At 35.3% G+C, this 15922-nt stretch overlaps 1 protein-coding gene across 4 annotated transcripts in view; it reads left to right on the forward strand.

Moving 5' to 3' along the window:
- ATRNL1 (attractin like 1) overlaps window positions 1–15922 on the forward strand; it is a 432739-nt gene that overhangs the window by 127375 nt on the left and 289442 nt on the right. For all 4 annotated transcript variants that reach the window (XM_071445975.1, XM_071445974.1, XM_071445976.1 and 1 more), the window contains exon 20: window positions 3813–3906. In XM_071445975.1, coding sequence (XP_071302076.1) covers window positions 3813–3906 — 94 coding nt within the window. The remainder of the gene's footprint in view (window positions 1–3812; window positions 3907–15922) is intronic.

Below are 15922 nucleotides of genomic sequence, written 5' to 3' on the forward strand. Positions count from 1 at the left end.
GCCATATGAGTACACTAATAGATTACATAGGTGAACATTTACAGGGAAACTGAGCATTAAAATTTTGGATCTAATAAAAGTTTATAGTTGCTGTTTCTTACTTAGCCTAATCTACAAGAAATGCTCTATTTCCTTTTCTTTTGATTTAACATATGCCTTGAATGTTAGCAAAATTAACAAAGTAGCACATCTCAGTATTTAATGGCATTGTCATAGCTTTCCTTTAAAAAACATCAGCAAGGTGTCTTATGGTGATTATCCACGTGCAGCTCTGGTTTAGCAACCTTTCATGTAAGCAAACATATTTTCTTAAATCACCATCTGTAGTGAGCTCCATTTGAGAGAAAAAATGCTCTTGCAGCTGTATGTTGGAGATGGGGGCTAAGCAATAAGTGTTTTTAAATTCAATTGTTTAAAATGCATACTGCATGGAAATAGTGATGGGTATTCTTTTGTTGTCAGCAAGAACATTTATATGCTGAGCTGGCAACTTGGAATCAATCATACAGTGGATTTGTTATTTAATAAATTCTATAGGGTTGTGATTTTGCAGCATGGATTTGCTCTACTGAATTATATTGTTTTCATATAATCTTTCTGTTCCACTTAAAATCTGCATGTTGTACAAAAGAGTATTTTGAGCTGCTATTTCCCTAAAAATAGAGTAGATATTGCAAGGGTGAGTTTTTTTTTCTTGTTGTTTTTAAAGCTCTAATGTCGTAATTTCAGTTATGTTAAAAATAACAAACAAAGGTTTAAATTCTATCTTTTAAGTAGGTTTTTATTCTGAGCCATAGATTATTTATTTTAAATATTTAATTCTTGGTAAAAAGCATGGTAATTAAGTATTTAAAATAACTGTTTAAACAAAAGCAGGTGTGCATGATATAAACCCAAGCTGAAGATGAAGAGTGGGATGGGAAGAGCTGCAGTTGGGCTGAACTTGTTTCTGTCCAAGGGTGTAGCACAAAGTCACAGAATCATGGAACCATTTAGTTTGGGAAAAACCTCTAAGCTCACCTGGTCCAACCATTACCCCAGCAGTGCCAAGCCCATCACAAACCCCCATCCCCAGGTGCCACATCCACACATCCTAAATCCCTCCAGGAACAGTGAATTCACCACTTCCCTGGGCAGCCTGTTCCAGTTCTTGACACCCCTTTCAGTGAATGAACTCAAGTGTTGGCCTCAAAAAAGTATGGAAAATATAAATTGAATCTCTTTTCCTGATTTCTGCCAGCTGACAATTATTGGTACAAAATATGATTTAAAACTGATCCCAAGACTTGTTAAATTTCAAGGTAGCAAAACTGGTAGCATTAGGCTGGGAAGGATCCTACCTTAGCTGCAGTTTTAATTATTGGCTGCATTATTATCCCAGGAGAAATCATTCACTGAGAGTGGTTAAGCAGAGAGAAACAAATAGAAAATAAGAAAGAAAATATGTATAGAGGAGTACAGAAATATTGGGGTAATGGAAGAATGTCAATCTTCCAATTTCCTACCATCTTGTCCTGCTCTGCTATTGCATTTCTTTGATCACATACATTCACATTTGCTTCAGTAAGAGCAGCAATGGCTAAAATGAATTTTTTGGGGTTACCCCCACATAGAGATCCACAGATTGGTAGGAGTCAATTTTTCATCACACACTTGCAAATCCTAGGTAATTGACAGCATATAAAAAGCATATCAATATATGCTTTCATTGCTGTGAAACAGATTTTTTCTAGATTTAAAAAGCGTAAATGCAAAGGTGTTGGCTTTTCCCCTGGTATTATCTAGGAACAGGGAGGTTAATAGGAACTTGCTGAATAAGAGTAATGTTCACTGAACTGCTGCTGCTGCTACTGTATAATCACTTATGTTTTCCACTTTCACATTTGTGATCTACTTCCTATTAAATGAGCAATAATTGTGGGAGCAATCAATTAAGGTTAGTTTGCAATAGCTTTTATATTTGTCAAAACACTGACAGCTTTTGGAATGTGCTTCAGAATTCACTCTTTTAGCTCCTTTATAACTTTTGTGCTGTCCTGTTATGGAGCATCACTGTTAAGAGTACTTAACTATAAGCAGAATAAGATACTAAAAATATATTCCTGTATTTTTCACTGAAAGCATTGCAAAGATTTACACAATTAAAATTAACTTTTGTGAAGAGGCTTTTCCAGCTTAAATTGCCTAAATAATAATTCTATAAATGTGGAGTGGAAAACATGAATGGATTTGGAAAAACCTTTCTGATCATGTAGTGGCAGCACTTCAATGAACATTTAATGTAGAGTGTCAAGAGGATAGCAGAATTACAACATGTAGGATTTTGTGGTAACTGCAGGTATTTTTCAGAAGTGTTGTGTTATGAAACAGAGAAGAACATCACACATCACTATGTGCTGCATAGAAATTTCTGGTGTTTCTTGCAGACAGATTAAATGCCTGGTATCTCCTTAGTAAGAATTCTTCCTTAAGTTCAGCTGGCTATTTAATGAGCCCTCTGAGGGCTGAACAAACCATTGGAGTCCTGAAATGGACATATTATTTCAATAATAATTTAGATTTAATTAGGTTTTTACTTTGTCTAGTACCTTTTTCTCTATTCATCTTAGGCTGTGGCAGAGAGGTGAGAATGTGTATGGGATGGGATACAGTTGAAGAAGGATTTATTGTGTGTTATTCCTTATCAGTATAAGGGAAGTTTAAAACTCAGTCTGTGATAGGAATTCAATATGAGATTATAAAATAGAGAATAAACTTTTATCTTATACAGGTCACCACTTGGTACCATATCTGTTCCCAAGCAGGACCTCATATATTAAATCCTTTATCTTAGTCATAATTAAGACTTCAGTGAAAGCCTAATATGAACATCTTGGTAGGTTCAGAATTACTCTGGATTAAACAAAGACTTTGGGTGTGGTGTGAATATTAGCAGGGAGTCATTCCATTGATGTGGGGATGTATTGACACATTTACCAGGGAGAGATTAGTAAATTTGGTACACTTGATTAGGAATTAAAAATAGCTGCCTAAGCAAGATGATCATTCAAATAAACATGGAAAGGAAAAGGAAGAAGAGAGCTCAAGAACTGGGAATAGGAAAATGTTTTTGAGGTGAGAATCTATCAGGCAGCAAGAGTGGCAGTGAGCAGACCAATGTGGAGAGAATTTCTTTGGCCTTAAAGGAGTGGAGGGATGATGATGATGATCCTGTGATTCTCCTTCAGTTCCTGTGATTCTCCTTCAGATTCCAGGAGCTTCTAAAGTTGCCTGCTTCCAGCTTCTAGAAAACTCTTCTTGTGGACTATACTTGTAGTGTTTGCTCTGCCTTTGTTCAAATGGTTTCTGAGATTTCTTTTTGTTCACTTTTGTCAATAGCGAGAGTTCCAATTATATTAGATCTTTTGCCAAACATCTGCAATAACACTTTAATTAGACATTTCAAGCTAAATGGACTTTGTCATTGGTCAGGATTTCACCCTGTGTAGCAAAGATGAATTATGAATAATTTTCTGTGTTGCACATTGAAATGGTAGGTTTTAATTGCTTTTCTCAAACTGCTGTTACTTAAAGTGTGGAGGACAGCCTCTAATGATACAGGAATAGTTTTTAACTCTGCAGAAAATAAAGGAAGGGATATGCTAGTGAATTTTTTTTGAAAAATATTATATTTGAAGTAGTACTAGATATATATTTCAATACAGCTTGTAGGAAATGTGTTTGGGATGAAGTATTAAAATCTATGAATATTCACTTAATTATCAAATGAAGTATGAGTGAGGAAATCTCATTTTTCCTTTTTGTTTTTACAGCTTGCACATGCAGTGGACATGCAAATATCTGTCACATGCAAACAGGAAAATGTTTCTGCACAACCAAAGGAATCAAAGGAGACCAGTGTCAACTGTGAGTACAATTAAATGTAGCCTAAAGTTATTGCAATCCTTGATTAGTGAATAATCACTATTTTTCCCATTTCATATCCTTGTTTTAGTACTGGTTTTTTGATTGACCTGCTAATGTTTTGGTGGTGGATATAGTATTCCCTACATTTCTCAGGAAATTTCACTATTACTTAGACTTTAGTTAAAAGAATTTTAGTAATGTTTTGAGGGTACTGAAGACTTTTTCAAAATCCATTTTTTTCCAAGAACAAACTTGAATTACTTCTATTTGTCTTCCTTTTTCTTAAGTTTTTAAAACATTAGTGTGAAGAAAAAAATACATATGAGTTGGTAATTACATTCATTACTTTTGTCACTTATTTTGATGGGAATCTACAGTGATTCTAGGATTTTGGAACCTTACTAAGGTGTTTTAGACATTTTCCCACATCATAAAATCAAGACTATAGGAATGTGTAGACCTGTCATGGAAAGTACTCTTTTTTTTTGGACTGGAATAGCCTCTTGTGTTTAGAGGAAGAGTTTGCACCTTCACAACAAATGGAGTCCTAAGAACAATCAAGTGCTGAAGTGGAGTAACTTATCAAATAGGATAAATAGCACATTGAAGTTAATTGTGAATAGCCTTAAATTTAAGATGCTTCTTTCAGTCTGTTCTATCAGATACACTGTGTTATTTAATAGGAACTTTATTCATTTTGCAGTTATAATTATTGTAATAGTGTCTGGCAACAAACTTACCTTAGCAGTTTTGTTTGGAGCTGGGGGGAACGCACATGAATCCAGCTGACTCCTCCCCAGCAGGGAGAGCTGCCAGGAGCTTCTGCTCTGCCTGCCACAGGACATCCACTTACACCAGATTCGTGAATTTGTCTTTGATATAGTCAATGAACTGGCTTGGATCCTACCTATAACACTTTGCTTGATAAATTGTAAAGAACAAAGATTTCTGATGCAGAGGATCTGTGTATATCCGTGAGAAAGAGCTGTGCTGGCAGCAGCACTGCTCCCCTGCTACTTCTGGGACTTTGTGTCCAGCTAATTGAAGACTCTCAGGATGAGATGGGAAGTCAAGATTAGGACTAAGTGTTGAAATTTTATCATGACAAAAGCTGGAATGATGATATCTTTAAGCTCTGAATTAAGTCTTCACTGAGAAGTCTTTTTCCCCCTCTTTTTGTGCCCACACAATTAATCAGTTCTAGGTGTTAATGAGTGATCTGATTATCAGCTACCAGCTCTGGACTTGAATTGGTGCCATTCTGACTATACAAAGAATAGGAAGAAAAAGACAACAATTTCTCCTCTATCCTTTTTAATACCTGAACCACAGAAAACAGTTTCAGTGCTGAAAATGCCAATTCTTTACTGGCTACCCTCCATATAAGGAACCCTTTTCAGGCCTTCACCCCAGCCTGTCTTTCATGTATCTCTGTGGTTGTTGGTGTCCTTTGTCCTCTGTTTCATTGTTTTTTCCACTCTGATTTGGAACTTTTTTCTCATGTGACTGGTTGTGCTGCTTAACTATATCAGTCTGCTGTCCTGAGTTTGTCTATCCTAAAAGGTTCTTTTATCCCGCTTACTGGACTAGAAGAGAAAAGGTTTTCCTAGTTGTGGACTTCCCTCCTCAGAAGTTACAGCAATGCCACAACACAGATGAAATAGAAATTTGAATTTTGACTTTTCACGAGTAAACTTAAAATTGCAGTTTCAGACTGAAAATCTCTTTTTTAGTCACATGTAATGCGTTCCTGTTCTAGATTCATACACAAACCCAAGGCTTGTCCAGGGCAAGCTATGGTGTTTAAGCATTTGATATTTAAAGTGTTGGTGAGTTTTTTTGGGGATGAAATTACATCTGTTGGGTTCATGGGTACTCAAGCAAATAGCCCCAGATTTTGAGTTGGAGGAAATAAGTTAGAATGTGTCACATTTTGCTCTCATGGTTGTTTTGAGAGAGTGATCCACTCATGTATGGAAGTTTCAATCAAATGGTTTTTTAACTATTTCCCTTAGAACATCAGGAGATGAAGAGCATTAAAAATAATTTAAAAAACCAATCACTAATGAGTCACTGAATGCAGTCCCATACTCATTCTAAACTTAATATGAAGAATATGAACTTGATTTATTTTGTATTATGCTTAAGAAATAGAAAACTATTTCATCTTTAAAAATAATTTGTACCCTCACAACCTCTCTTGAATGTATCATAAGAGATATATGCAGTCATTATCTAGAAGATAAAGAGAAACTAAAATCAGCTCAATGCTTTACTTGTATTTATTACTTTATTATATTCTGTATAAATAATCTGAAACTTGATTCAAAGTGGGAATACTGCTCTCCATTGCTCTGGATGAATGTTTTGGGGTTATTTTGCTACTGACTAGTTAGGCTAAAAATGTACACCCTCAGCAGCAAATCTACAACCTTGTGGTGTGCTAAAATAAGTATTTCAATGAAAATTCCAAACTCTGGCTGTTCAGTGAGAAGGATAGATTGATATTTCTGTCAAGAATCCTGTTGATTAGGAAGTCATAGCTGCAGGGCTCTGTTGTGTACCACAATGCCTTGTGGGCAGAGGTTTTATGAAATGCAGGAAAGTTTACAAAACTTTTTATTTTTCTTTTATTTTTCCCTCCCTACTTTATCAACTGTATGCTTTTATGGAAGACCTTATTTATTTGTGTATTTTTTTAGCATACCCATCTCTCAGTTGCATTAATTTCTTGATTGTGGTGTTGGATGGCATGCAGCACAGTGCCATTTGAAATTAAAATTATTGTTCTAAAGCAGCTTGGAGCACAAATTCTCATTCTGTTTTACTATGTTTCTTAAATGACCATTCATGATCACATGATCATATATTTGTCAAATGTTATTTTTTTTGTTTCTGTTAAGTTGGTCGTTTCAGTTGGTAAAAACTTTTTGTAATCACCTGATCATGAGGAAATTGTTGTAATGGTTGGATTATTCTAAGTAACTAGGCTGTAAACATTAAAACCAGATACAAATAAAAATTCTTGATTTCTTGTTTTTCCCCTTAATTTTTTTGAAAATGAAATATGCAATTGGTAGTAACAGAAAAATCATGGTGACTTAAACCATATTTTTAGGGAAAACTATTGCTTCAAGGTAGTTGTTTTATTTAATTTTCTCTAACATTTGATTTACTAGCTGCTGATTTTATTTTCTCATCGAATTCTGTTGACAGAGGTTTTCAAAATTCCATGTTTTGATGTATCCATATGCAGGATTATGTACAGGGACCTTCTCAGGGAATAGGCTTGTAGGAATGTGCAGAATATGCAAAGGGAGTGTTTCAAAGTTCAAATTTTGATATTAAATGAGAGAAATTTTGCTGGAGGCAAGGAAGAAAACTATGAAAATGATGTGATCAAATGAGTAATTAAATAATTCTTTGAGAAGTTTCAGTAAATCTGGGCTCTTGCAAGTGAAAGCCTTCACTTGGTGATGTGTCTGTAGCTTTCCTCATCACCATGTAAGAACTGGGCTAAAATTGGGCTTCAAAACCTCTGTAATGAAGCACTACTTGTTGGAAGGAAAATACTGGCGGAAAAGTATTATTTTAAATCTCACATTTCATAGTATATTTTATATAGTTGTAAGAAGGATAAATTCAAGATTATAAAATGTATTGCTCATTTTAGTTCTAATAAATGTCCACACCATTAATTTCTTAGACATACCTCTTACGTAAAAGTGGAAGAAATGCTATTTTATTTATTAAAATATACGGTATTTATTTGGTAAAAATCTTTCCTGTATGTAAGCTTTAAATAGCTATTTAATAATGTAAGGATCTGTGCATAAAAAATAAACACTTATTGATAGTCTGCTGTACATAAGAATAAGATTTTAAAGTATCCAGCCATACTCTTCTGTATAATTCCCCTTCACAGAATGGTACAATTCATCTTACAGGTAAAAAATATACTGGGTTAAGAGTCAAATTCACTATTCTATTGATATCACTGCAGCTTTATTTGCAGATAGCAGAGTAAATCTTTTCCCAATTATTTCCACACAGAGCTTCTCTTGCTGCTTTTCAGTAGGAGAAGAATTGGCAGCAATCATATAATAAATTCACTTGATTTGAACTTCCTTTATCACAGACACACACACACACAAATCACAAAGCCAAATAGACAAAAAAGAATTCTTATTGCTGGAAATTTAATAAAAAACCCCTTACTCTATTGAGAAAGTGTATTTTCCTGATTGAGGGTATAATCCATTTAATACTGGTTACCATGGTGGTTGGTGGTTTTCTAAAGTAAAGTTTAAAAGTATAATATTTAGTGGTTTAAATTACATGAACAGGATTTTGTTGTTTTTTTTCCTGATTTCAACACTTTTCCCTGTATTTCTGTCATTTGATAATATTTCACCATTAGTTTAACATATTTGATTGTATTTGATAGGAGGTGTTTTCTACCTATTCCTGCTGAGTCCAGACCTTGATTTTTTTAGTTTAAGAGGAAAGTTTGACATGCTAATGCATGTTACTCCATTACCTGTGACGTTTGGTGGAGAATTACAGCAAAATCTGTCATGTAGCTGCTGGTGAGTTTAGCAATGTTGGTGGGTTTAGCAACTGCCTCTCTTCTTATTTAACTGCCTGAAAATTTCAGCTTGCCTCTGTAAGGACAGGTTCATGCTCTCAGCTAGTTCTCACTGTGCTGGATCATTAGGTTTCTAAGGAGAACAATAAAATAAAACTCCTACTTCAACATTTATGAGTACATTTATGTTTTAAATGTACTCATTTTCTGCTCTACATGTAGTAATTATTGTCAGATCTTTCAAGGATTTGAGCTATTTTTTTTCTTTTAATTCATGTTTCTTGCATCAATCATTTTTTCTTAAATTGCAGCTTTCATTTAAAAAATATGTCTAATATCAAAGCTTCAGAGCATGACCCAAATGCACTCTAATGGCTCAAACCCTCAGAAGGCACTTGAAACATTTGAGATCTAAAATTTGAAGAAAAGGAAAATACGGGTTTTGGCAGTATTGTATGTCACTCTTGGCCTTTCTGTTGATTTTTTTTGTTCTGCAGGAGGCTCACTTTGTCTGCTTTGGTATATTCAGTATATTATATGTAAAGTTCATGAGGCTCTCTGGGATCTTTCAGAGTTGCCGGCTCTCTGTAAGTGAAACTACACTTTGTTAAGCATTGTTACATCCAAACATTACATTTTATTCAAGAAATTGTTCAGTTTTGCAGAAATAAGGAATGAGAGTTGGAATGTTGTGTATCATTCCTAGAAGACAGTGGTCTCAGAGCATAAGTGAGGATGAGCTGGTGCAAAGCACCTTGCAAAGAGCTTTGTACCTTGGGACTTCACTGTGTTCTGTCCCTATGCCTTTTGTCTTTCTGAGTTCAGTACTAATTGTCTGAAAAATGGGGAGCGGTTTCAGCATGAGAGTTTCTCTTTCATGAGAATGAAGTAATTTTGCTTTGGTTTCTAAGTTAGGATCTTCCATAACTGGCTGTGTGCACATATATAAAAATGACTTTTGGTTTGGGAAGTTCAACAGAGGAGAATCCTCTTACCACTGGGCTTTAGCTTTTTTCTAAGATGTTTTATAGTCATTACTTCCTCTTCAGGCTACCTCCAAAAATGCTAAGTGCAGGGGAAAACAGGTATTGTTTTACAATTGTTCAAACCCTCCTGGCTAAAGAAGGAATGCAAGCACTGTCCTTGTCTCTTGTGCCCACTTGGTTTATGTTTGGATGTGTACTGGATAGAGATTTAATTAATATCTTTTTGGCTTCCTATTCGAAAAATATATGGTGCTGGGTTTTCTTTCAAAAGAAGTGAATCTCATTTTCTGAACAACTGTTCTTTGAATGCCATGATCGTGTCACTGAGGGACTGGCATGTGAATAATCTGTTTTGCTCAGTGCAGGTTATATCAGTGAAGCAGTGGAACAGGGCAGGCTGCCCAAGCCTTTCACAGATCCCATGCCAGTGAGATCTGTTTTGAATTCCATTGCTCAGGATGCATTTGTAGTAAGGCCAACCTCTTTATATAAAATGCTAGTGATTTTTGGTGCAAACTGTCAATTGTCTAGAGATGTACAGTTAAGGCAATGCTTCCACGTGCTATTTTTATTAAAATAGAATAGCACAGCTGAAAAGAACAGAGAAGTTTGCATTTTCTTTATGTCTGAAATAGACTCATAAAGATTTAAAGCTAAATATAAGATGAAGACACTAATTCTACCTTTAATTAGTTAGGTACTGAGTTCAGACTGAGATGAAATTAGGAGTGATGCTGATGTATACTCATGCAGGAAAAAGAGAAAAAAGCATAGACTGTGCCCCATGGAAGAATTACTGGGAGCAAGAGAAAAAGTGGGGGTTATGGATGCCATAAAATTGCTTTATTATTAAGTCTGATTTTTTCTTACCCAGCAAAGTTGTAGCTTTAGTTTCTGTGCTTGTTTTTGGAAAGGAGGAGGTCAGAGGGCTTTGTGCATTGGGCTGGCTTTACATCTTGCCTAAGGCTAGCTTTAAAGCAGAATTCCACATATCTGCATAGCCAGTGCTTTTTCTTAGTCTCAGGCAGGGTCAGAATAGGTTGCAAAGACTTACAATTTGAGTTTGTCTTTTTTAACCCCAGTTCAAGCAGTTGAAAATGATGGGGCTGTGCTGCATTGCATCTCTCAGGATGTGCCATGGAGGCACCTGGGAATGCTGCTCTGTGGCCAGGACTGGAACCCAGTTAAGAGTTAGGGATGCTGGGTAGCATCAGTCACATAAGCCAGAACTCAGTATGAAGAGCTCTTGTGAAGCACCAGCCCCGTGGGAGAGGTGTTTGCAGTTACAGCATCTCCTGGCATTGCTGCTTTGAGAAAATGAAAAAGGAGACTGGAGAATTTCTTATAAGACAGCCAATAGAGTGTTTAAATTCCAGAAAACACTTGCAGGAAGCTGCTGACAGTGAAGACAATCTTCTTTTCAACATGTGGCTTCACCAGGCATTTGTCTTTTCTCACCTGCATGAACCAAATACCCCCAGCACTGCAGTCTGTCCTTTCTGCCAGGTACAGTGCTGGGGTCTCCACAAAACATAAATACATGCAGCTTGATTATCCTGGTCACCACCTCTGTTCACCATTAATACAATTATTCTGTTCCTTCACATTGCTGGGGTTGGATTATAAACTGTCATTGTTCGTGGGAGCCATAATTAATCTCACCATAATTAATTTCTCTCAATCAGAAATTGCTACATGTAGGATAGGATCTGTGAATTACTCTGCAGGTAGGGGGAGAAAGAGCACAGATTTCCAGTACAGTATGAATTTGGTTTACCCTTCCTACTACTTTGGTTAAAGATAAGTAGTTCACTTTAGAGAAGGAAAAGAAAATAATTGATGGCTTTTCTGGCTACTCTTCCTGCTGTCATCAGAAAAAATCCATCAGCTGAGTTGTGACTGACAAAACCAGATATTTCAGGGAGTTCTTTTAAAAAATTCTATTATATACTGCTCTGTTGTAACTGATTAAATTCAATATGTGCTGTGTTACAGTAACAACCCTCTACATCACTATTATTATTGCTGGCTACTGCTACTGCAGTCAGCTGTGGACAATTAACTATGGAGCAGAAGGGAGGAAAGTGATATTTCCTTTGCGGAAGGCAAATATTTAAGGAGATTAAAAAAAAATTGAGAATAAACAGTCCTACAAAACTTTATGGAGGACAAAACCTTTTCAAGGTGATCATCTTCCAGAAAACAAATGTTGCTACTACAGTTTTATTATAGACTTGCTATCTAGAACAAAGAATTTGACATATTTTATTACTTTTGCCTTCATGACACATAAACACTGGTCAGTTTCAGTACATGTAAACATTTCCAAAATCAATATTCTCAGAGTTCTCAGTGGTCTCTTAATTTTGGGGGGTTTTTTAAGGGGATCTTGGCTACTATAGAAAATACAGATCATATTTAAAAATGGCTTATCAAAATGTTATGTATCATTGTTGGTCCTTTGTGGTGGAAAAGAGCTGAGGAGGAAAACCAAAGTGCTCTGACATGTCCCCATCCATGCTGATCATTGTAGCATCACAGACAGGGGCAGTTTGTCAGTTCTGTGGAAAGAAGGGAAATGACTGAAGAAAGGGACTTAGAGCAGTATTACTGTGTCCTTCAAGAAACTCTTTTTTTTTAAAATTGTTTTTGCTATATAAAGCCATCACTTTTCAATTGTTTCATAAGCAAGTAGGTTCTTTTTTATTAGTTTTCAATTTAGGGTAAGATAAATCAATCAATACTGATTGACTATTGGATTGCTACAGCTGGAGATGTATTAATTGTTTGAGCTTCTTTGTAAAGCTTCCCCTTTCTTCTGTGGTTTCCACCAAGGATAAAATAGATGTTTAACCTTCTCTGGTAGAAGCATTTAAATATATTCTAGTAAAAACACTTCATTAAATTCTTTCCCTGAGTCACTCATGGTACCACTGTATTGAGTAAATAGTAAGATTTTTCTACAGTATTTTATTAGAGAGAAAGAAGAATTGGTTCATTTTCCTTAACTGATTATCTGAACAAATGAGGTTTGGCTGGCTGAAGTTTAGAGAGAATGGAGTTATATTGTAAAGAGAATTATGATTTAGTTACAGACATTGATTTCAATACACAAAACTGGTATTTCATTATGTACTGCTAGACTTTAAGTACTCAGTAATGGAAACTCCACTTGTGAGAAAAAACAGTAAAAATTGTTGTGGGCCATAGATATATTGAGTTTTGAGACAGATAATGTGGTTTCTTCTGATTTGAAAGTGGTCTATAAAATTGAGATGATTTCAAAGGAACCCCAGCTGTTTCTGAAAATAGTATATTGTGCATGTTCATGTAAATTCTGACCTTTTTTGAGATTTGTGGTGGGAAAGATTCTATGGTGAGCTTATTATATAGTATTGGCTGTCCCCCAAAAATCACCTTTTCCATTTTTGTTGGGTTTTCTTTTTTTTTTGTTTGTTTGTTTTTAAATGAAGTTGTAACTTCCTGAAATGACACCAATTAGTGAGGCACAAAGCATCAGTTCTTAGTAAGTGAAGAATAGCACTTATGCCTTTTAAATGACTGAAAACATTTTTTTTTGTTTTAAGGAAAAATCCTTTTAGATAGAAATGAGTGATTATTTGACCTGATCTATACTTAATATGTTTGAATATTATTAATATCCATCATTTTCTGAGATACTTGATTGAATGTAGTCTGAACTTTTTAATCCATTAAAATGGATTTTTTTTGAAAGTTATAAAATCACTTTGTAATTAAATCCAGTGGGAAGTATATATAGGAATTACTTCAGAATAGTTTTCTCTTGAATTATCAGGACACTATGGAAATAAAATAAAGCATTAGGATATTGCCTGTCAAAATAAGTATTTCCCTTACTATTTCACTGTGTACAAAATTCAGAGTATATATGGAATGGAAGGTGAATTTGAATTTAACCAACACTGTATTTCTCTCCTGAGTTGAACTGATATAACAAAGTCCTCTTGCACTCCAGGCTTTCCGTTTTTAGCACTGGGCAGAGAAAGTGTGCAATGAGAATTTACAATGAAAATAGTTTTTCAATAGAATCTGTATTAAGTTTGGCATTAAAAATAAAAACAGGTTGAATGATTTGAAGGTGATACTGATTTTATTGATTGTTAACTGAAATATTGCCTATTGTAGAATTGTTTTCTGTTGAAAACCAGGTTTGAAATAGTACAGTGAGTGTTGAGTGGCTTTAAAGTGGTCGTGTTGCTATTGCTGCTTATTGCAGCCAATTGATGATGGAATTTTGATGAGGACTGAGCAAAGGCTGAAGGGACTCTCCGTGTCTGCTCTCAGGGTTTGTGCTATCCAAGTCAATACATCGTGGAGGATATAGTTTTTATTTGAAGGAAAAGCAGTTTTCTAAGGTAGATCCATCCAAAATAACCATGTTTTCTTATTATCTGTACACAAATTCAATGTATATAGTAATCCAGACATTTGATTCATTTTAAATTATGAGTTTAAAAATACAGGTTTTTTGAATCTCAAATTCTTCTTGGTAGATCTACAATTCTCATGATTTTTCAAAGCTGCTGAAAATCTCTTAATTATTCTCAGTTCTTAACTCTCAGATAAAATACCCATTGTGCAGCATAGATCTGGGCTTATAATGCACACCTGATAGGCCATTAGTATGGTAATTAGTAATTGGTACAAGAGTTGTTAAAGTTGAAATAGACATCTGGTTTAATCAATTTGTCATTAAGGAAGTGCAAGTGTAGAGGTAGAAATGGGAAAAGAAAAGACCAGTGTGAGAGCTCAGAGCTCTCTCTCTGAGCTATCAACACAAAGCTAAGTTTGAAATTGGATTAATGCCTCTTTCTCTTGCTTGATATGGATTGCTCAGTGCTCAACTTGCCCAAAATACCACGCCCTGTTTATATTTTAAAGTCTATTTTCAAAACCTTACAAATAACTAAAAGAAACGAAACTATGCTGTGATGAAAACTCATTGACAGATATATCCATCAACTTCAGCTTGTGATATTCATATATTTTTATTTACTGAGAAAGGGAAGAAAATAATTTTTTATAGAGCAATAAGGAAAGGCTAGGTCAGGTGGGTACTACAGACACTATTTGATAAAAATCTCCTGGTGATGGAAAGATTGCATTTCTTTTCCTCTTATGGTCTCTAATAGATGAAATATGCATCTTCCTACTGCCATTTTCATTTTCTTTTTCCTCTTTCAGCCAATTGCATACCTTTACATTTAGATGAAAATTTAGCTGGAATAGTTTTATTTCTGGTTTCAATTTTTGTTTCAAAGTTAAGACATTGTTGCTAGTTATTAGTTTTAAATTGCTTCAGTAGTTGCCAAGAGTATTAGAAGAATGCACATGAAAGATTAAAGCTATGCAGAGAGAGAACTAAGAAATGTGTTCTGGTATTAAGACATGGGAGTGAGAAATGCATTAGTCCTCTTTTTTTTTTTTCCTGCTAATTATGTAGACTGTGCACATCAATTACACAGTGCTAAATTGTGCTTAAGCAGTCCTCACCCCGAGGACTCCTGCCTGCCAACAAACTTGCATTCTGCTGCAGCTGCATGTGCAGACATCTGGCAGTCAAGCAGGTTTTCTTATCTATTGAATCTTCTTTCCATCCCAGCCCTGTCTGTGCCCTTGCTGCAGGAGAGCCCGTGTTCTCCTGCTTCCCCATGGCCCAAGTACAGTGCTGCTACAGAGGCTTTCTGTGCCACCTCCTGCATTAATGATGGGTAACTGAAATGAAATAAAAATTCCATTCTTGGAATGGTTGGGTAGATAAGGGGACTGCATACAACATTTTAGAGTTGCTTGGAAAGCTGTAGATATCCGAGTTGTACTTTAACAATTAACATAATGAAGAATAGGAGGCTGTGAATACTGTGCTGCTTCAGAAGTGTGGTTGAAGTCCTATGCTTTATTTGGTCACTGGAATCTATTGTGATTCCCTGTACTGATATTCTTCCTTGCTGCAGCTTTGTCTATTTAAGAGGAATATTATTTTCACTCCTGTTTAAAAACTGGGAGGTGGGCTGCCTGAGATAATGAATTCTGCAGGCAGAACATATATAAGCACATTTGCTACATAAACATCCTTTTTTTCTTTGCCTTCATTGTTAGCCTACATTTTCACGTGAATGACCTGGAATAATGCAGACTTGAAAAGACAGCAAGTTACAATAAACATTACTGAAAAATATATGTAATATTTTACCTCTTATAAGGTAAACTCACGACATTTGATACAAAAAGTAAATTCTCCATCACATGCAAGGTATTTACAGGAACTGATAACTGATAAGGCAAGAAGAAATAACAGAGGAGCAATTCTATCTGCCTTCACCAGCTGAAAGAAAATAATGTCTTAATATTAGAAATACTCCCTTATTCTTTTCTACTTCTGTACTGAGTAATCACCACT

This window comes from Agelaius tricolor, unplaced genomic scaffold (assembly GCF_023055355.1).
Source record: "Agelaius tricolor isolate 1412-34295 unplaced genomic scaffold, bAgeTri1.0.p SCAF_22, whole genome shotgun sequence".
NCBI classification, from domain to species: Eukaryota; Metazoa; Chordata; class Aves; order Passeriformes; family Icteridae; genus Agelaius; species Agelaius tricolor.